General features: G+C 34.4%; 1 protein-coding gene across 1 annotated transcript in view; it reads right to left on the bottom strand.

The window, feature by feature from the left end:
- Window positions 1-8,036: 8,036 nt before the first annotated feature.
- Window positions 8,037-20,792, bottom strand: part of PI15 (peptidase inhibitor 15) — a 31,409-nt gene continuing 18,653 nt past the window's right edge. The window contains exons 3-6 of the mRNA XM_019453309.2: window positions 18,554-18,672; window positions 17,402-17,534; window positions 17,166-17,281; window positions 8,037-14,036 (exon numbers count right to left, since the gene is read on the bottom strand). Of these exons, the coding sequence (XP_019308854.1) occupies window positions 13,901-14,036; window positions 17,166-17,281; window positions 17,402-17,534; window positions 18,554-18,672 (504 nt within the window). The 3' untranslated portion in view covers window positions 8,037-13,900. The remainder of the gene's footprint in view (window positions 14,037-17,165; window positions 17,282-17,401; window positions 17,535-18,553; window positions 18,673-20,792) is intronic.

The following is a 20,792-nucleotide window of genomic DNA, read 5'->3' as shown; positions in this document are numbered from 1 at the left end:
TAAAAGCTACTTAAGCAAAATCCAGGGCAAGAAAGACACTGTGACCCTCCTTTGTCTTCCTGAAAGTAGTAAATAAATCTCTTTGTGAAAGGTCCCTTCCCTGTCTCAGGAGGAAGAGACACCCTTGTGATCAAGGATAGCGAATTTAGGGCTAAGAAGGCTGTAAGCCTTGTTACTTCTTTACTAATTTATTACTCCAAGCCCAAACCCTTCTGTCTTGTCAATTCTTCACAAATTTATTGTTTCTTTGTTTAAATGATATGAAAGCTGCCTACTTCGGCCACGTTTTTTATTTCCATATTTTAATGAGCTCCCCTATGTATGAAATTAAATTTGTTTTTTTCCTGTCAATCTGTCTGGTGTCAATTTAATTATTAGACCAACCAAAGAACTAAGAATGGAAGAAAGGAAAGTTTTCCTTCCCTAGACTATTTGCATTATTACATTATTGTCGCATATATATTATTGTATATATTATAAACTACACGAGACATTATTATTATTGTATTTTAAACAGTTAACATTCATTTACATTTATTCCAATATTTACTTTTCTGACGCTTTTTGTTTCTTCATGTAGTTTTATTTTCCAGCCAGGATCACCTTCTTGTATTGTATTTAAAGAACTCCCATTATTATTTCTGAAAATACAGGCATCCAACAATAATTCTCTCAACTTTCTTGTCTTTTAATCTGCAATTTGGTTCATTTCATCTTCATTTTTGAAGGATATTTTCCATAGGTATAGAATTCTAAGTTAGAGGTTTCTACTTCTAATACAATAATTTAAAGACAATATTCCTTTGCATTCCATCTTCTAGAGTTTCTGTTGGAAAGTCACCCATCTGTCTTATTGTTGCTCTATTAATGACAATGGGCCTTTGCTTCCTGTTGCTTTTAAGATCTTTTATTGTCTTTAACTTTTAGCAATTTGACTATGATGTCCTTAAGGTAATATATATATGTATATATATATACATATATATACATATACATATATATAGTATATAGACACACATATATATACATATACACACATACATATATATATCACATATTATATGAATGATATAGGTAATGTATATATGATACATATATGATATGTATTGAGGTTCTTTAATCTCTTGGTAAATGTCTCATATCACTTTGGGAAAAATCTCAGTAAATCAGAGGAGTGTAAAACCTGCATTATGATTATGGATCAGAGAACAGGGGTATAGAGAGAGGACTTAATTCAGATATCAGATCTTTTAGAAAGTCTTTGGACAGTCCCATACCTACTCATAAACCCTATGTCTCCCCTAGGTGTTATTTCCTAGAATGTTGCATTATAGCACATTTAATAACGTACTGTGCCTGTCTGTCTCTTTCACTAGAAATGAGCAGAATGCAAATAATATGGACCTTTTTTTCCCAATATGCACAAATGTGTGTGTATGCAAACATATGAAAAATAATTTTTATTAAGCATATAATCATATTCATAAAAATGACTTTATTATGCCATTATTTATTTGTATTTTTGTTTGTGTGTTTTGCTTGTTTAAAAAATTTTAAAACTAGACAATTGAATACGTGCTTTAAAATGCCCTGAATAGGGGAGCCTGATTGGCTCAGTCATCTAAGCGTTTGACTTCGGCTCAAGTCATGATCTTGTGGTTTGTGGGTTTGTGCTGACAACTCAGAGCCTGGAGCCTGCTTCAGATTCTGTCTCCCTTTCTCTCTGACCCTCCCCCACTCTCTCTCTTTCTCAAAAATAAATAAATATTTTAAAAAACTATTTAAAAATAAATAAATAAAATAAAAAAAGTTAAATGCCCTGAATAGTATTTACAATTAAGAGCTACTTATTAAAATTGTAAAGTTATGTTTTCCCCTATATCATTGAATTTACTGGATAAGGAGATCAATGCTTACATTGTAATTGATTTCTAAATTTTTAGTAAGTATAAAATGCCTACAGTAGATTCACCTTTAAAATTACTTTTAATTAAGCATAAAGTATAACACTAAACCATTATTTAATATTTACAACTCTATATCAATTATTCAAACTCTTAGTCAGTGTTTCTCTTCAACTACAACGTCAAATATCTTCAAGAAAATAACCATCCATTTGCTTGTCCACCTGTGGAATGAATTACATTATTTTGTCAATGGCTGGGAATCTTAAAATCATTTGCATATTCTTGGCATAGATTTTATTAACATGTATTGATCATTGCTTCTATATTTAATATAAGTAACAGAAGAGCAATACTAAATGTCCTATGATTAAATTCTTCTAAGTTGCTGTCAGTTTTTTAACAGAAGTATGCTCCTACAGATAGTTACAAGAGTGGCATCTGTAGGTTACTCATGTATATCTGCAGATATGGGACTATAGCAAAAATAATGTAGCACCTTAACCACAGTCTTACATAAAAAGCATTAATTATCTAAGTAGTGAAAGGCTATTCTGTGCTAATACTTTGTGATACAAAGATGACCCTACCATAGGCCTTGTAGCATAATAAAATAAGAGTTTTGGAATATTTTTGAATATGCAATAAGGGAGGCTAAGAGGTAATTGCAGTATTGAGATGCAGTTCAGTGCTATTGGTGCTTAAAGAGAACAAGCTTGTAAGGACAAGCTTGAATCCTAAGATTGCCAGAGGAGGTATTAAAGCTATGTGAGAAGGACGTATGTCATGGAGGGCACACACATACATACACACACACAAGCATCCAGAAAATGTTAACGATACAAGACTAGACAGAGATGTTGAGAAGTTTAGGTTAGTTCATCTATAGGAAATGTGTATGAAGCACAGCAGGAAAAAGCTATCAACAAAAACTGTCATCTCCGCATAAGGGAGGTCAACTGTAAGGAAATGTTTGCATTTATTCTATGGGGGCAAGAAGCAAAGGAAAGTATGTGAACAGGGATGTTACGTGTCAGGGTTGGCCTCAGAAAGACTGATTTAGCAATAAGATGTGCCAGAAATTCAGTTCCACATCATATTTAAGAACCTACTTATTCCTCACTTGAACCACAAAAAAGTACCAAAGACAATAGAGGTCAAAGAGAGTACAGAACCCAAGGAGAAGAATTAAAAACAAAGAAATAAAAACAAAACAGAATGAAGAGTGCCTTGAACCCAACAGAGTGAAGAAAATAAGTACTCGCTCTTTTCAATAAATAGATCACAGATCTTCCCAGTCAGTTCCAATTTCACCTCTTCAGGGAGACCTTTTTTGACTGCCACCATCTAAAGTACCCTGTAACAGTTGGGGAGAGGGGCAGAGGAGCAGAGGGAGAGAGAAAGAGAATCTTTAAGCAAGCTCATTGCTCAGTGTGGATCCAAGCAGGGGGCTCAATCCCAGGACACAGGGATCATGACTTAAGCCAAAATCAAGAGTTGGTGGCTGAACCAACCGAACCACCCAGGAGCCGATACTTTTGATACTTTTTTTTTTTTTTTTTTCTATTTGAACGTGTTTCTTCTTCAAATTGGTTTTATGGCTTCAGTTCATGAATCCAGTCAAAATAGAATTCTCACTATCTCGGTGTTTTGTGTACAAGAACTCCCTAAGTGCTTTGGGGAAAAGACCCAGGTTTCACACACAATTAATTCTGTTATTTCCAGATTGTCCTATTTGATTCACATGGCATTACTGAGCAAATGCAGATGTTGACATACTTCTTTTTACTTATTGCTTCTTTCTCTTTTCTGTAGCCTACTCTCATTTTTAAGTACAAATAGTGCAGGAAAAAGCTGAAGAATTTGGTGCTGTTCTCTCAGAACTAGCATTCTTTGCCTCATTCTTTCCCATATAAGGGTGAAATCAGGGGTAAACATAAAAATGTTTCTCTAGGCAATCTCTATCATAAGTTGACTATTCATACTACATGGACATGTTCCCAAAAGGATATTAATTTAATTCTGATTTCAGCTACAGATTAAACAAAAAGGTAATTTAGATGAAAGATATTGGTTTTCTGGAAAAACAGGCTTGGGTAACTGGTTCTGTGGTAAATTAATTCTGTTAGCAGAGATTCTTTAAGGATATAGATCCCATAAAGCACAAATTTACATTTATGTTGGTTTAAAAATGTTTGCTAATCATAAAGCTTCGCTGTCACCAGCTAATATATCAAGGCAAATGTTCATTATTAATGAATATTTAATAGCATCATCACCATTCCAAGTAGGTTTGGAAAATTTTAATTCTTTGCCCAGTCTGCCATGTGTGATTGGATCATCAATATTTTTACATCATTGTGCGGTTGACAGAAAGCCTATTATCATAAGCGTGGTAGTTACAACAGTTGAACTTCCTTAGGGTTAACTTGGGCTTTCATTAAAAAATTATTCTGAATATTGGTTCTGCAGGAATTTTCCAAGAACATTTTTTAATGTTCAGTAAAAGCTAGATCTCAAAATTAGATAATTCTCTACCTGACTCACTAAAATGCACTGAAAGGCCCTGAGAGCAAATAGCCAGATAAGGAGCATGGCAATGCTGCCTTGGACAGCTCCTTATTCCTTCAGGTCACCCCACTTTCCTCAGAAGACATGCAACTCTTATATGTGTGGACCTGGGTAAGGGGATGCTGTCTACCCCATTAGCCTGCGGAAAATCTTAACAATATTTTTTTTCCTAGGTAAAATTAAATACAAATAGAAGTTCTTGATAGAAGTTCTTGTGTTTTTTAAGTACTTTTCTTAATGGTTCTTCTTGTGCACACTCTGGGAACACAAACCCCACATTGGACACCATTAATCTATGTGAGAAACTATGGCGACTTGGATTAGGCCAATGAAAGTTGAGCTGATGCCAAGCATTACGTCTAGTGGTGAATGGTGTCAGAGACAACAATCTGTGCAGCAAATGGCACTTATTGTTATTGGATTGCCATATAGCATCTAGGGCTTTTTACCATTCAAAACTAAAAATATATTAATTTTCAAAAAGAAGATGCCTTGAGTTAATAATTCATATTTAATATTTCAAATTCTTATTTAACATTCTAGTGTTTCTTAACTTTTTGGAAAGTATACTTCTTTTCTCTTACATTGAAAAACTGAAAAAAAAGTACCCTAATTCCTTATTTGCATTTTTCTCCCTCAGTTCCCCACTAATACTACTATGGATGGACTACTGAATAAAGTTAAGTGCTTCTTTGCAGCTCTGTCTTTACAATATATTCTGCTAAAGATATACACTCATTGTGGGGTTCCTGGGTTGCTTAGTCCATTAAGTGTCCAACTTTGGCTCAGGTCATGATCTCATGATTCGTGAGTTTGAGCCCCACGTCGGGGCTCTGTGCTGACAGCTCAGAGCCTGGAGCCTAGTTCAGATTCTGTGTCTCCCTCTCTCTTTGCCCCTCCCCCCTTCCTCCCCCCCTGCTGTCTGTCTGTCTGTCTGTCTGTCTGTCTCTCTCTCTCTCAAAAATGAATAAATATTAAAAAAATAAAAAAGATACATGCTTATTGTGTTTCAGAGTTATTTGATATGTTTTTGTCCTCTCTGTCCTGTTCCCTTCTTATTCCCATGGGTAATCATTTTTATTCTTCTTAATTTATAATTCTACCTCCATTTTTGCAAATAAGAACAAATGTATATTATAACTGCATGTGTATTTAAGTGTATTGTTTCTGCTAATATTTCTTACAAGGGTAACATTCTAGTTTTATAATTGTGTACCATGCCTTTTCATTTAGTATCATATCCTGGAAGACAACTCTCTACCAGTATACAGAGATTTTTCTCGTTCTGTTTTTTATTTGCATAGTATTCCCTTATGTGACGTACTATTCGGCCATGTAACTTTCCAAATATGTGGATGGGAAACTGGAGGCTTAAAAGATGACAGAGTGAAGTAAACAGTCAGGACCAGCAGGAGAAAGAGAAGCAATTGACAGAAAGCCACAAGACTCCTGGGGAGACCCTCTGAAAAGGCTTAGGTTAGTGAGGCTTTCTTGTCTTGGGTGAATTATGGTAAATTGGTTGTAGTACCAATGCCAATGTATGTGTGTTAGGGGGTAGGAGGCTTCCCATACATCACCAGTCAATTCTCAGGCACCGGCAGGGTATCCAGGAATTCAACTCAATTCTGACACTGTCTAGCAGGAGGTAGCATCAGATCCCACAGGTGAAGGTTCAGTCCTACAAGATTGCCCCCCCCCCCCCCCCCCACTTCAGATGCCAGTTGGGAGCCCTATGCTTCCAACCCACCCAGCTATAGACTGGGATTCCCATGACTCCCTCCTTGTAGTTCAGATGCCAGTGCAAGTCCAGGTTATTACCTGCACTTCTAAGCAACTGGGTATAAATAAAAGGTTCCCACCACTTCCTCCTTGTGCTCAGTTAATTTGCTAGAGCAGTTCATAGAACTCAGAGAAATTTACTTACTAGATTACCAGTTTATTATAAAAGTATGATAAGAGAAGATAGGACTCAGTAGGCAGAGAAGGAAAGATTAGGGACTGAGGTCCCTGGGTGGGGAAAAATGCCAATTTTGGAACAGTGCTGGGAGTGTCTGACCACAGCAAACCCCCCCAAGCATTAGGTTTCTCTTAAGAATGTAACAGATCCTACCTATTCCCCCTCAGGTTTCCCCTCAGGAATTTTACAAAAGACCTAAGTCTGGCCATAGACCACCCCTCATACAATGGAAATAAGCCAATCAGGAACAGACAACCCAAGGCCTAGAGCTGTCAAGCCAATAGGGGTAGAACCTGAGAAGGAACATGGAGGAAGGGATGGGGGAGGGCTGACCAGAGCCTTATAAAACAGTGACCCTTGCTTATAGTCCTCAGGCATTCATTTTCCAATGTCCCCTCTCTGTGGAGAGAGCTTTCCTTTCTAATTTTATACTCTCATAATTTTTTTCCTGCTGCTCATTTTGTATCCACCTCTTCATTCTTCTGAAGCTGCGAGACAATGAACCTCAGGTATTGTGGTAAAAAATCCTGCAACAAAAGGATATAACTCAGGAACAGACAGATGGATGAGATGCATAGGGCAAGGAATGTGGAAAGGGCAAGAACTTCCATTCTTCCATTCCCTCTCTTGGTGTGCCGCTCTCCTAGCACCTCCACGTGTTCACCAACCTGAAGGTTTCTCAGAATCCTAGTGTTTTTGTTTTTTTGTTTTTTGTCTTTTTGTTTGTTTTTCTGGAGGCTACAACAGATAGGCATGGTTAATTACATCATTGACCATTGGCTGTTGATTCAACTTACAGTCCCCCTCTCCACAAAGGTCAAAGAGTGGGACCAAAGTTTCCCACCCTCTAATCACATGGTTGGCTCCATTCACAACCAGTGCCCATTCTTAAGTGTTTTCCAAATGTAACTTCATTAACATAACAAAACACACCTTTGTCACCACTCTCCTTCAACAGTTAGGAAATTCCAAGGATTTGACAGATGTGAGCCAAAAACCAGAGGAAGACCAAATATGTGTTTCTTATAATAAATCACAATATCACACATGGTAAGGAGAAATTTGAAGTCTTAGATTCAAACCCTTCTCAGTGAACTGGCCTATTGGATCTACATCTCACCAGAGTGAAAGGAATCACCGTTCTACAAGGCAGAGCCACCCTGGGAATCACTATCCTTGGGCCAGCTAGTGGCCTGAGGTGTGCTTTTCTGGAACATCTATGGTTTCTCTTCAGGCCTTCTGTGTGGGGAGCATAAAAATATTTATGTTCAACTGCTGCAATTTCCCTCAGCCAGAACTTCTTGATATATTGTTCTTTTCTTCTCCCTCCATGGAAATGTCTTTTGTATTTTACTTCCAACTATTTTTTGGAAAAAAAGGAAAAAAAGGAAAAAGGAAAGAACTAAGCAGGGAAAAGAAGAAAGGGGAAAAAAGGAAAATAGAAGATTTTTGGTGTATTTCAGTGATGTATTAAAGGTATAATCATTGTTGCTTTAGAAAAGTAGTTCCTAATACCTTACCAAAATTATCATGCCATCTAGTTCTAGATTTATTTTAAAAACTCTATTGAAAATAAAAGAATTAGATATACTTTTAAAGCAAAATTATTAATTATAATATTTTATTGAAAGAATATAAGTACAGCAGAGCTCACAAAGCTACAGTTGTTATGCTTTATAAGAACAGAGGTTTACACAGGTTTTATGTATGCACACATTCATGACATTATATCACAACATCAGAGCACCTTTCACTGCCACAGTGTTAGGAAGTGAATAAAACATCCAAATTAATCTTTTAAAAAATTTAAAACGATATAGTATATTTTAGGATTATGTACATGTTTGAAACATTTAGATGCTTTAAAAATGCATTATTTTCATATGTGCACCACAATTGTCTCCAATTCTCAAACTACTATGATACCAAAATTCTGTTTGTCAAATAACAAAACACAAGATCCCACGATCTATATCCAAGCACCAGTTAAAGTCAGCATTTAATTCTTCATCAAACCAGAAACTTCTAACATGTGCAAAGTGAAGTGGGTATTTAAAAGAATCATTGAAATAATTAAGTGCCTCAAATTTTTTCTTGCTTTAATTAACTGATTATATTAGAGAAAAATGGATGGGGGGGAATTGGATATTTTAGATTCATGTTTTTCTAACTGATGGACTCCTAGGCCTCTCAGAAGAAACTTCCCAGGCACTGGGGAAGGCTTGGGTATAAGCAGGTTCATTTTATGTGTAGCATATGTTAGAGTTTTATATACAATTGAGATCATAAAAAGTATTCTCTTGCTTTAAAATAAGTTTGAAAATACTAACATGGAAAACTGCTTCAAAATATATCTCATTTGGTTGTACTAACATAGTTTAAGAAATATTTCCATCAAAACAGATCATCACAATTATGTGATACACACATATAATGTCAATGACATACCTCAACCAGAAGTTTACCTAAGAATTTTGTCTTCATTAATTATATCAGGTGATAAACTTCTAAGCTTTTATGTACATTTGTTAGACTACAAGGACTTTGAAGGGAATAATACAATTTTATCATTAGCTAAATACTATGACCAAAGAACACTATCAAATTTTAGACCAACAAGTAAAAATGGAGAGATAATCTAATTATTTTAACACATCTCCTTTCAATCTTATGTACTATGCCAAATAAAAATAAACACTTCTGAAATGAGACACACTTATAATTTTGTTAATTTTAATTCTAATTGTATTTATGATGTAAACTAAATGAAAAATATACTTTAGCAATACTTAGTTAAGAAAAAAAAAACACTTCGATAAGCACCTCAGAACTAAAATATCATTAAAAAACATTATTTAGGAAAGTGAATGCCAAGATATATTCTCTCTTTTATCCTCTTAGAAAATTATGTCAATAAAGGCAAGAATTTTCAAATGCTGTCAGATTTAAGAAGTATGCAAGAATTCTAATACTGTGCAACTTCAAATTTTTTTGAAGAAAACACTGGCTTTTTCTTGCAGGCCAAGCAGCCATCAAAAATTTATTTTCATAATCACCAGAGGGCGCCAGTGCCTACAGCATGGTTGATGTAGGTGTGATCTAACCTTCAGGTGGTATTTGGACTTGGATATGGCCAAGCTAAAAAAGGCCTTAAAAAGAAAATTGATAACCTCTAAAGATATGTATTTAAATTCTGTAAAATCTAAATAATGTTGGACTGTCAGACAAAAAAGAGTTCACTGGCCTATTTATGGGTAACAGGATTTTATTAATATATCTGAATCAGGAATTAAATGGATAATACTTTTAACAATGAATAAAAAGAGCATTACTGAAGCTATTAACACTAACAATTCATTTAGCACCATATATTTAGCACCAGAATCGATATTGCTAGTTCACACTTAATAAAAACTTTAACTAAAAAGAAATCTCAAAATTGTAGTAAGGATATGGTGGTTTAACAGATTTTCAGCACCATTAATGAGTGAATTGTTAAACTTCCTAAGGTTTTGATTGACTTCTCATAAGTCAAAATTATATCATGACATAATTTTTAAAAAGTCATTTTGCATGGGTTTAAATATGCCTTTCCCCACACATATAATGATACAAAAAAAATATATATATATATAGTCAAATATACTGTTAGACATTGATAAAAATCTAACTTTACTCTCCCTAAACACTTTGGTAGGTAAAAGCTTCCATTTATGTCTAGATTTGCATCCTATGATACTGAGGAACATAAGGAATGATGTTATACAAGGGGGAGAACATATACCACAGGCTGAGCATTACTTTCCTTCCTGGACACATTCAAATGATCTGTTTAGCGTCTATATTCATTTCATAAGCATTTCACAAAACACTTCAACTGGCCTAACTGTGTATTAGATTTGCTTAGGTGAATGTTATAAGTTGATTTAACACATGTGTTAATGAGAAAAATGCATGTTGTTTCAATTCAAATAGTCGGAATAAATTGTAGTAGTTGAACTTGCCTTAGTGTTTGGTCAGCTCTGTGCTGAAGTTGCACGGAGCTTCCAAAGGAACATTTCCACAAAGGTTTCAAGGGAACATTATGGCGCCACAGCCAAACGAAGCCAGTAGGGATCCCCTGAAGGACCACAGAAGTCCCAATCCTTAGGCTACTGAACAGAAACAAAAATGATAATAATAAAAACTGTTCCCACCACATTTGAAAAGCAGATTGAAAAGGTGATCTGTCCTCACCAGGGACATTAAGACTGTGCCTACACAAGTCCTCAAATACAATTCTATAAAGAAATCCATCAGAGTAACAGCTAAAATTGTCATTTTTCAGTCTTCTGATGACATGAAAGCCAAAAAAAAAATCTATATTGTGACAGAAATTTTTTACTTTTTTACTGAATAAAGGGTGATAAAAAATCTATACCATAGAGGATCAGAAGAATACGTAGAATATGTAGGATGTAGAATATGTAGGATGCGACTTCTTTTGAATGAAATCATTTGAAATGAAAACCTCAATATTGACTATTTAAAGCTGCTCTTAAGAAATATCTTCTACCCAGACTCTTTCTGCCCCTGGGAATTACAGCGAGAAATAGCTCTCTTAGCACCACGGTTGAATGCTGTGAAAAATATGACATATGGTGTTGACACCAGCAAATTTTCATTTGCTTTAGCCTGGAAAATGAAACATTTCACATGGCTACTTTATATTACTAACTTTAAAAAGTACAGATAGCATAACAAAAATACCCGTTATATTTTCAGCTGAGTAGTTAAATTATAAATAAATGTCTAGCTCTAGTTGTGATTTGGAAAGGACTGTGGTATGAGTTATACATGCAGAGACCCTAGTCTTCATCTGGTATGTTTGATGATTTATCTGGATTTTTGATGCATTCAGAGCTTTGTATTTAAGACATTTTTTTTTGTTTTAATAAAACATGGAAAGGTGGGACTCCTCTACACTGTTCTAGACTTTTTAGTTAATTCTAAAAATATATTCTTAGACACATTCATTAAACACTTACTGTATTATAGCCACTATACAAGAAACTGGGATGAGCACAAAGAATCAGACAAAATTTCTGCCAAAGAGAAGCTCATAAGACTTAATTTTATCCCAAATAAGTTTCATAATGTTAATGATGCTTTTCATATTCATTAATTTCTATTAATATGGTAATTTTAGCCTCCTAGGAATCTCTGTGAAATGTGTAGCAAATATCATTATTCTTTTTCAGAACTGAGAAACCGAGCCACACAAGTAGTCCAGCAACAGAACTGGAACTAAGAACAGTCATCTTTGTTTAATAGTACTTTTGCTACTTCCGTAGAACTAATATAGGAAAATGAAGGATGGAAATACTTTCTAGATAAACCAAGTAAACATCCCACTAATTACTTTTTGCTCCAATTGCCCTTAGTTAGATAAAAGTTAGACTGGGGGCCGAGTCTTACAACTACTTCTGTTCTCCGTTTTAGTCTCCAAACATATTTATGTTTAGTAAAGTCTATATATGTGCCCACAAAAGCAGAATATTATGATATGAAAACATTTGGTCACCACATTCAATTTGTAAAAGGAATCAGGCCAATTGTTTGTCATCATGTAAACCTAAACTCCAGATGGTGGATTTTTCCCTCATTGAATGGATTTAATTAACTCATCTTTCAGTGCATCCACCCTAAGAAACTGCAAATGTGTAGAGAATTTTAAACAAGTAGCTTCCTTCTGTTATTTGCACTCTGGAACTAACGCTGTTTGCTTACTCTGTAACTCTATGGAAGCTTTACATAACTTGAATCTCTTTCTCTCCCTGTCTCTCTCACTCACTCACCCCCACCACACACATAAAATTAATATAAGTGTCTTGACCCAGATGTTGACTTTTTCTCTCTAAAGCGGTTTCCTGAATGAGGAAACACCACATTTCCAAAATCATATGAGTGAAATTTTCATAGTGACTTTGATTGGACTTCCACAATCAAATTTAATGGAGGACTGAAAATTATTCTTCTTCACAGACATAGAAATAAGATTTGGTAAGTAGTCCTTAGCTAACCATCTGAAGAGGGCTACTCTGCAAAGCCATAACTATGGTGTGCGTGCAGGATCTTTAATGTGATGCTCAAAGGCTCATGGTGATTGGATTGATTCTCACCAAATAATGACATAAAGAGACAGAAGTGTCCTGGCATCTCTCCAGTTTTTGTTTTTGTTTTTGTTTTTGTTTTTGTTTTTGTTTTTTTTCTGGCATCCTTTACCCTCTGCTGACGGGCCTCAAGATATGCTACACTCTCAGGATAGGCCCTTCTGAAGCTCTCCGCCTATATTTTTTTGTGCAGTAACTGTATTTCTGTGACTTCATACCTTAATTCTCTTGGGCTTTCTCAGAATTTTTTCCGCGTTTTGTTTTCTGTCTTCCAAAGTCACAACTATTTACTCTAATACAGTAATCCCTGGGCAGTTAATTCTTGTCCTGCCTCTTTTAGTTCCAAGCATTGTAGCTACATTTTCATGCTAATCAGAAGCCTCACATATTATACTGGGTGTCTTACCACCTATTCCCCCAACAGGTGAGCATGGTGGCATCTACTTCCTCAAGCTTACATTAAAATCAATTTAAAAAAAAACTGTAAATTTATAGCAAAATCATTAAACTGCATTATTTTCTGAATATTTTTGTGAGCTTCTTGAAGGCAGGAACTGTATCTCGTTATCTTTGCATTTTCAGAACATAACGAGCAGAGTGCCTTGCACACAGTAAGCACTCGACACATGATTAACTGATTCAATAAAAGTGATTAAACAAAAAGCATGATTTGACACTTACATAAGTTGAGCATATCCTTTGGTGAACCCAAATAAGACAAAATATACCTCCAGAATGAAATCTTGGGTGATCAATTAAATTATTATGTCCAGATATCACTGAGTATTATTTGCAATTTATCACTTTGTAGGAATTATAGAAATGGGTGCTGAAGATGTCCCACCACCTCATATATATTTCAGAATAGTGTTTTTAAAAATTTCCCTCAAGTTAACTACTAAATCACGTTATTGTCTGCGTTACATCATCTATTATATGTAGTGTGCGTGTATATAAATATACATATATGTATATATGTATCTATATACACGCACACTACATATAAGTCAAGTATATATTTTATTCCTTACAAACATAACATAATTCCTTTGGAAAGCAAGTTTTGGGATTGGATGCATCAACTATGTCAATACTATATCTACAGTATTTTAATTTGGGCTTAGAGATCAGAAGATAGAAATGGATGTTTTGATTACTTCAAGATGAAGCAAACATACTAGACAAACACAAATTTATACAATGAATAATAAAAGGAAAACAAGATTATTATAAAATATGTATACTATGTGCAAAACTCAATATATATATATGCCTATTCCCAGAAACCATTCTATTTCCTGAAGGAAAAGATAAGCTTATTTAAACCAGTATAGGTAGTTTGATGTTACTCCTGGAAAACAAAGATTGTCAGTACAAGATCCTCCATAACTTGGAGGGCAAGCTGAACATGGTACCCCTACTTTATATGGTGCTTCTCCAATCCAATTGCCCCTAGAAAGAAGAAAAAAAAACATGTAAGTGCTATATTAATGCCCATTTAGAACAATTTGATTGTCCTTAAGCACATGACCACATGTATTGACATGTAATGATCTTTTTTGAGAAGTTTAATCAGTTTAGGAAGGCACTGAAAATTGTATCCATTTCTTATTTATTCAGCAATGTATTATTCTCTAAATCTCACTTTTTAAATCTTTCTCTCTGCAAAAATTAATATTATCTTAATTTACAGACTAGAAGTAAAGCACTACAATGAATAGTGACATAATTAATGTCAAGCAAGGCCTGATGCTTATTCAGTCACCACATCTGTCTCTGTCCTATAACTAACTGCCTTCTAGAGCACATTGGCAGGACATACTCCCATTTTTAAAACTCCCACTAATGTTAAAGATGATAATATATACATGTACTTAGTATTTTCTGGGAGGCTTAGAAATGATGAGGTGAGCAAGAAGTTGTCATAAGCACAAAACGAATAGATTCGTTTCTAAAGTTGTAAAACATTTTAAGTTCTCAACATTTATAAAATGAGATACAGAAAACTCCATTCTCATGGTAAGAGACTAAGGGCTCAGAGAAGCAATTAAAGGTGATTTCAAAACCTTTTGTCATGTGTAAACTCATAGCTTTCGTTCTTCGTAATACAGTTTGTTTTTTGATAAGGCTAAACAGACTAAATTGTTTTGTGTTAACCATATTTTTATCTGTATTGATAGCCATGATAATAGTAATACATTAAAGCCATCACTCATGACAGTTAAAAATAGCCATAATGCCTTACTGTTCATTTATGAAGAAAGTAATAGATTTATTTTCAGTAGCATGGTACCTAGAGTACTAAGAAATAGCAAGATAGCCAGCAATTTGAAGGAAATTGAATGGTCAGGAGAAAATTTGGTTGCCTGTCAATAGTAAAAATCAGGGTTGAAGATAAGACAACAGTAGGTAAGAGGCTAAAATATGAAACAGGTGGTTCTCATCTTCTTTAAGACCTAAAGAAGACCAAGCAGTGACACTTAAAGTGTACCTACATAAACTATCTACTGAAATCAGTCATTTAAAAATTCAGGCTTTGATCTATAAAATATTTATAGAGGAAAATTTATCTATAAACATAAAAAACATGCTGATTAGCTATTCATATTACAAAATGTCATCAGATTCCAAGAGCGTCCACCTCTGTTTAGTTCTTTCTATACTCTGCCCTCTGGATAAGCTTCCTCGAGTATAATTTGACAATGTCACATGCTTACCCAGAAACACTCAAGAAGCTCGTGCTCTTATGAGTGTAGCTCACCCTTCTATCCTAATCTCTCCTATTTTATATTCATAATCTTATTTCCCTCTGTATCTTTACCCAAAGCTATAAATGTATATGGACCAAGCATATGCTATTTTGATTTCATATCTTTCTCTTTATTATACATACCTTTGGAAATTATATAGCACATATTTTTGGTAACATAAACTTAGAAATATAATTATATTGCATGTAAAAAGTATTACATATTACATTACAAACTTTTATATAAATCACAGATTTTTACCAAATAGAGGATAATTATATTCAATAGTAAATCAGTCAACTAATAAACGTATATTATTAATCCTTTTATTTTTTGTTTCCTATTCCATCTAATTAAATTCTCCCTCCCTGTCTCCTTCTCTCACTCCAACTCTCTCTCTCTCTCTCTCTCTCTTTCCCCCACTCCCCAAAAACAGGCATGAGATAACTTTATATTTGCATCGGAAAATTCACACTCAAATATTAGGAATTTACAACTTTCTTCATTGCCTAGGTTTAAAAATAGTGGTTCTTATTTATAACAAATAAAGCATATTAACACAATATATTAATCTCTTGTACCCATAAAACAATCAGATATCTCATCAGTAATACTAGAAAATTCTAAAAACAGAACAAACAATTGAAACACAAGTCTCTTTTACCATATGAGTACTACTTGGCCTATTTATGTCAGGAAGAAGGGTAAAGGATTAATAGGAAAATATAAAGTGTGAAACTGAAAATATCCAGCAAATGCACAATTTTAATGCTTTTGGTAATGCAGACACATTTTACTTTCCAAACCTTATTATTCTAATAATTGTGAAGGGGGACCATGGGGAAAATCACTATTTTTCTAACTTTGCAAAAACACTGCAACTGGCATACTACCATATAAATGAGTAATGCAGTTATTTGTGAAACGTTTTCTCATTCCCTCCCCATATTGGCAAAGTCAGAGAAAATCTTTGTTTGGAACTTACTTTGGAAGACACCAAGAGTGTCATAAATCCTTTGCACATTTTGGTATTTACTCCAAATGGGAACAGACTCATGTATAAATACTGGAACATTTTATCATCTGAAGAAGTATTGTTATCAAGAAGGCATTTTATCAAATGTTAACAAAGGCTTATTTATTCTCATCTTGTAAAGAATATTTATAAATATGACTATATTTTATAATCCTTGATCAATTTTCACAATACATTTTTATGTATTCCATAAGATAGAACTAATGAAAAAATTTTTAACTTTCAATATTGAAACTTAAATCATGACAAACCTTTCATTTAAAAAGAAGTCATAGCATTTAAATTTTCCCTTCCAGTAATAAATGACTCCTTAGCCATCTATAAAATTAGTAAACCGTAACTTTTAGTTTTATTCTTAAAAGAAAGAAGGAAGAAGGGCTTTCTTTTGCTTTCCCAGTTAAAAAAATAAGCCAACATTCTAGTACTGATAGATGGGAATGTTGCAGTGTTGATAAAGTCCCTATGAGATTCTTTTCTGATAACTTTTATAGAGCTATCGAAAGCCTGGAAGTACAGTGTTTATTTTACAGTTATCATCACTAAAAAAAGATGGTGAAGGGAATTTAGTGAATCTCCATACCTCAAATTACTTTGCGTAAAATTTTAGCCCCAAATACCAGTCTTTGTGAAAAATAACTGTTCATCTCAGTATTTTTCAGATATACTGGGGTGAAGGGAGATTTGAGAATTAGAGGCTATTGTACTTAAGCCTTATTCATATTAAAACAATTATCTGACTGGAGCTATTTAACATCATTAAAGGTTCCAGGAAGTAGAATCCAGCCTAGTACTCACTTTGGGGCATAGTTGCACACCAGGTAAACTGCGCGTCGCCATACAGCTCCCCAAACATTCATGTTTTGGCAGGTATGAATTGCACATCCTATCCGATTGGAGGTGGCCCAGACCATCTGCAAAAATAAACCAATACGTCATTACTGAAGTTAAAGCTAAGAAAAGGCATATTCCCCAAAACAGCAAGAACGTTTTTAAAACTATGAATCAAAACTTAACAAGACAATTTAAATAACCTGCGTATAATGTGTGCACATGGGGCCAAAACATCTCATAGGACATCTGGGGTTGCAATCCTGAGGATATGGAAAAGCATAATCTTTCACTTCATCATACCATGGCTTGACCAGCTGGAGAATAGAGCGATATCTAGATATCAAGAAAAACAATGACAACTTAGAATACAGTAGTGGTAATATATAGTGGACTCATGTTAAATTATAAGTTAATTAGTTTTTTTTACTGGTTATTCATGCTGAATGAAGAGGAAATCCATGCCTCATAATTACCATCACCACCTAGCAGAATCCTCTATTCCTCCAAGTAGGGCCAAGCATGAAAATACCCGGGACCAAAGCAGGTGAGCCTATACTCACTTAAGAGTATGTCTGGTTGTTTCAAAAAACGAAGTACAAATATTTCAAGAATCTTCATCTTTATCTTGTTTTATCTATATCAAAAGTTTCTCCCACCAGAATCATATATATAATTAAAAATTAGATATGCAAATGTAGTTGTGATACTAGAACTTAGTGTGTTTTTTTTCCCTTAAACTTGAATTACTTTCATTGTAATAATAGCACACCTGATTTTTCTCCTCTATATGGAAGAGAATGGGTCTTTGAAATGTTGGATGATGGCATTCCACAGTGGTGGAAAAGTTATCCTCTCATTGGGGACAGCCTTTCTCATAGCTGCACATACTTGCATGTATATATATATATATATATATATATATATATATATATGTACATGTAAATATAAATATTTTGTATAACACACACAGGCATACACATACAGATATATGCAATCATGGGAAAGTTGCATAAACACAAAAATGGCTTCTGCCACAGTCAAAACTTTTCTTGAGGATATAGGATATAGCACACATCTAATCCTTTCAAAGACTGTGTGAGGTTAGTGAAGAATACAGCCAAGGAATGGTGTTCCAAAGGTGAAATAGGAAACTGGTCTCCTTAGGCCCTTTAAACCAAATAAATAATCCTTGAAGACATCTGAGACAGTCATAGGCCAAGCATCATTGCTTGACACATAATGAGCACTCAATAAATATTTGCTGATATTACTTGAAATTGGTGTCACTACCCCTTGGGATTCATAAGTAATAAACCATGTGGATGAACTGTATCAGTGAAACTGCTTCCTACCTTCCAGTTCGTACCGACAGATTTTGGCCCAAAAATCTCAGTAAGTAAGAAGGTCCATGGTCCCAAATGCAAGTAGCTGCCCAAGCCTCTGCAGATTTTGCAAGATTTTCATCCCAAACCTGTGAAGGGGAAAAAAAAAAACCTTTCATTTTGCCAGTTTTGCTAGTAACTGACAAAAAGTAAAAGGAAGAAGTGGTACTACTACCTCCTAAAGTCCGTTCAATTCTGGTTCTTTAGACTATTTTAAATAAAAGGAAGCAAACTGAGGCCATTGATATTCAAAACTCTGTAATGCAATATAATCATATAATGGCATCCTCCAAATCCTAAGTACAAACATCAGTTTTAGTAAAGGATAGGTGAACAAAAATACCCTATCTGGTTGTAATTGGGGACACTTCATACTGACTACCGAAATTGTAGTCCACCATAGTCCATTGATGTTCCTAGAGGTCATCTTCACAGCACCAAGGAGCCATGTGATTAATATACCTTAAAAGCTAATATCATCCAATTATTTATTCAAATCAATTTACCAAAATTAATAATGTCTAATATTATACTGTAATTTTTAAGGGTCAAACCATATGATAGTATAATAATTCCCAAGGAGCCTTCATATTTTATATCATTTGAGTCTTTGGTAGTAGAAATAATATAATAATATGAGAAGTAAATTTTAGTTGGTATGAACTGAAAACAAACTATGATAAAAAATAATTTGACTATGCTACATAGGACTGCTATGAAAATATAGCATATGATGGTCCAATGAAATAAATTAAGAAAAAAAGTAATTTTTCTCAAAAAATGAAGGTGTTTAAATTGATGATGAGGGTGTTATTGATGTATAGCTTATTCTTTGAAAAGAATTGTGAGATCAAATTTAAATAAGCCTTAGATTTAATATACATTTATATTAGTTACCATATAGATTGACATTTTCATCTTTAAAGCTGTATGGGGAAGTTAAGCCAAGCATCTGTGGACCTGCCAATGATAAATCAGCTCTAAAATGGTAATACATATCTTTGTGAGAGAGTGTGTGCACACAAGTGGGGAAGGGACAGAGAGGGAGAGAGAGTCTTAGCTGGCTCCACATCCAGCAGGGAGCCCAACACGGGGCTCATCTCACCTCCGTGAGATCATGACCTGAGCCGACAATCAAGAGTGAGCCATAGACTCTATGAGGTGGAGTCATAGACTCTATGAGATGGAGCCATAGACTCTCTGTATATGAGATGGAGCCCTGTGTCAGGCTCTGCAATAGCAGCGGGGAGCCTTCTTGGTATTCTCTCTCTCTCTCTCTCTCTCTCTCTCTCTCTCTCTCTTTCTCTGTCTCTGCCCCTCCCCCACTCTTGCTTGCTCTCTTGCACACTCTAAAAAATAAATAAACTTAAAAAAAATAAATAAAGAGTTGGACACTCAACCAACTTAGCCACTCAGGCATCCCTGAAATGGTAATCTGTTTTATAACAAGTTACAAGGTACAAAAACAGAAAAAGAGAATATTTGTAATTCTTATAAATCAATATAGAAAAAAAATGCTTTCAAAATTTTTCCCTAGTGAAATGTCATTTAGTGAAGTGTTTTTCCTTTGTAATGAATGATTTTAATTGAATTTTATAGTTTGTATCATGACATTATTTCCTAAATCATTTAAATATTTACATATTATTCTATCTGAAAAAAAAAGTTATTCAAATTGTGTCTAGTGAGTGGTTAGTAGTATATTTTAGAAGGTTAGAAATTACACAAAAAGTGACAATTTTATAATTACTCAAATTCACATGGAACTCCCCATATGAAAGTGTATCAATGTCCCGCTGATCGTTGTGCTCCTATTTTTCATAGTCTCCTTTATTTTATCATTCTTTTGGTGACTTTCTCCTCTATCAGGTTGTACGGAGCTAAGCAAGACTCACCTACATTAGGGTTGATGGCTATGAGTGCACTGTGAGTTATAAAGCTTTTAAGCAAACTCACAAATCTGCTAAACTTATAACACTGAAAGCCTTAATTTTCCACAAGGGTAATGGGATATATATATTTATTTAATATAACAATGTATTTAAGTGAAGAGAAATTATTTTAGTGACTTTGAAATAAAACATGCAAAAATTAAAATAATGGATGAACTCTTCTAGAAATACTTTTGTCCCATGAGGCCATGGCAGTCACCTTCAACAGAAATTTGTTGGTTCTCAGAAGATGTTTTAAATTAGGAAAACAAAGCCAT

Source organism: Panthera pardus, unplaced genomic scaffold (genome assembly GCF_024362965.1).
Source record: "Panthera pardus isolate Hobbes unplaced genomic scaffold, ASM2436296v1 HiC_scaffold_7, whole genome shotgun sequence".
Taxonomy (NCBI): Eukaryota; Metazoa; Chordata; class Mammalia; order Carnivora; family Felidae; genus Panthera; species Panthera pardus.
Note: the sequence above shows the minus strand (reverse complement) of the source record. Positions and strands in the feature narration are given on the sequence as shown.